A 2,480-nucleotide genomic window follows, 5' to 3' on the forward strand; every position below is an offset into this window, starting at 1 on the left:
TGAAAACTAGTAGAAAATTAACATTTACTATAATATTGATTGAGCACGGCTTTTAAAACCATCACAAATTACAGCAGGTAGGGATAGTGAAACAGAAAAAAGAAATGTACTACTTGTAATTATATAATCTACAAGGAGATCCTTCTCCTTCAAGGTTTCAACAGTGTCCCTGAAATTCACTTCCAAAGAAATGAAGTTGACATTGAAAACCTCTTTGCTTCCTCCTTGAATATTTCGTGAAGCTTCTCATCTTCCCCAACTGGAAGTAGTCACAAACAGAAATGACATTTTCTGAGTTTAGTACAGTAAGTAAATGAGAAACACATTGTCAAAGAAACATATTATTATTTAGGAGTGAAACTTTAGAAGTACTATTTAACAAAACATATTATTATTCAGGAATGTTACTTTAGAAGTACTATTTATCAAAAAGTCAGTTTGACAATGTAACCTGACATGAACAAAGAAAGGAAAGCAGATATAGTAACAAACTGAAGAAAGAAAACATACTCTTTATCTTCTTCGCTGATTCCCTCTAGTCCTCTGCTTTATGGTTCTATATTTCAACCACAGATATAGTATTCTATCCACAGCTTTATCAACAACATCAAAGTAGGCTCCACTCCACGGTTTTCTCATTGCCGTTATCAAATACGGGACAAGAATTCCAGCTGCAAATCCCAATCCAATGCTCAAATAAAACCACTTATCAGTGAAGCTGTCACCATTACCAGTATCCATGGGAGTCATCCATTCCTTATCCGATTTCCCATTTTTGTCATCACCTGGACATTTTACAGCAAGTGGACCACCACAAAGGCCAACATTTCCAACAAAGGCCAACATTTCCAGCAAAAGAGGATTCATCAAACGTGAACATCTGATCTTTATAAGGAATAGGATCAGACAACTCATTGTTTGACAGATTCAGATACCCCAGGAATGAGAGTGGCCCCAAGCTTTGAGGAATAGCGCCGGAGAACATATTACTTGAGAGATCAAGAGAATACAATTGCTTCAGCTTCGAAATGCTTTTGGGAATGTGACCAGTGAAATGGTTTCTTGACAAGTTGAGAACGATCAAACCCAACAAGTTTGTCATTTCTATAGGAAGATCTCCACTCAAGTTATTCCCTGAGAGGTCTAGCATGGTTACAAGAGAGAGGGTCTTGGTGTATCTTAGGAGTTGGCCTTTCATATTTACAATAAAGCTTTCATAGTAGTTGCCAAGCTGCATGGTACTTGTTGATAAACATGAAATATGCTGGTAAAATACACCAGACAAAATGACCATAAACTATATAGAAATTCTTCTGTTAAAACATTCATATATCATTTCTTCATACATAAATTCATTAAGTTTTACAAGGCTATTTAAACTAGGAATATAATTTCAGAAACAATGAATATGGATGTGGACTGAGAACAATAATTACATATCATACTCCTAGAAGTCTTAGTACATGCATACATGCATCTGTGTCTATAAACTTATCAACTTTCTAATAAATAAACTTTATCTTCAAGATACATGGACTAATTCTCAACTAACAGTACCTACGTAGCTATCAGGATGCTTCCTAGTTTCGGAATTTTGGTGTGTAGGGGCAGCCCCATACAATAGATAACGGTTAATGATTTGGGCTTGTAACATAGCTTTAAAATGTCCAAAGCTAGCTGGAATACTGCCTGTCAACTGATTTTCTGCTACATCCAGGACTTGTAGTGAACTTAAATTTGATAACAGAGCTGGAAGTTCTCCTGAAAATGAATTAGACCTCAAGCTAAGAATTCTTAGATTTTCAAATCCTTTCCCAATCCATGGTGGAATTCTACCCTTTAATCTGTTGTTTCCAAGATTTAGGGTCTCCAAACTCGATAAGTTTTGGAAAGATGATGGGAGCTGTCCGTAGCGATTGTTGTCGTTTAGGTGCAATGATTTAAGCTCACTTAATTCACCCAAGAAGGTAGGAATGGCTCCAGACAAATGGTTGTAGCCTATGTAACATTTGCATTGATTTTGCAAATGAGCTAGAAGAATACAGCATCAATTACTTTGTTACTTCCCTATAGCATGTAGTACAGTTAACTAGTTACATATCGTTTTCCAGTGTTAAATCTGTTTCAATATTGATAGTATATAATGCTTATCTACATGCCATTTACATTGTTATTAGTATTGTTACAATTTCAGAAACACAAACATTCAAGAAATTAAATAATAAACTAGATCAAAACACCACAGAATTTACGAGGTTCGATTCAAGATTGAATCTACGTTCTCGGAGCTCCACAAGGAGTTCAAATGCACTATAACTGAATGTGTTTTACAGCTTATCTAGTTCTCTTTCTTTGTTTTAGAAGCTCCACCTAAAACCCATATACCAGACCCAAAATCCCCTTTTACAACCTTTCTCACCTCACAACTCTCACCTAAGAGAATACTAAAGAGAAAAACTTAAAGGGAAAGAGAAAGAGAA

General features: G+C 35.6%; 1 protein-coding gene across 1 annotated transcript; it reads right to left on the bottom strand.

Moving 5' to 3' along the window:
* Nucleotides 1–513: 513 nt before the first annotated feature.
* LOC132800551 (receptor-like protein 43) lies at nt 514–2,162 on the bottom strand. Its single transcript, XM_060814494.1, has 4 exons — nt 2,156–2,162; nt 1,553–1,998; nt 936–1,264; nt 514–880 (listed from the first exon to the last, which is right to left on the bottom strand). The coding sequence occupies exons 1-4, from the start codon at nt 2,160–2,162 to the stop codon at nt 514–516; spliced, it is 1,149 nt and encodes a 382-aa protein (XP_060670477.1).
* Nucleotides 2,163–2,480: the final 318 nt, after the last annotated feature.

Source organism: Ziziphus jujuba, chromosome 2, assembly GCF_031755915.1.
Source record: "Ziziphus jujuba cultivar Dongzao chromosome 2, ASM3175591v1".
Lineage (NCBI taxonomy): Eukaryota > Viridiplantae > Streptophyta > Magnoliopsida > Rosales > Rhamnaceae > Ziziphus > Ziziphus jujuba.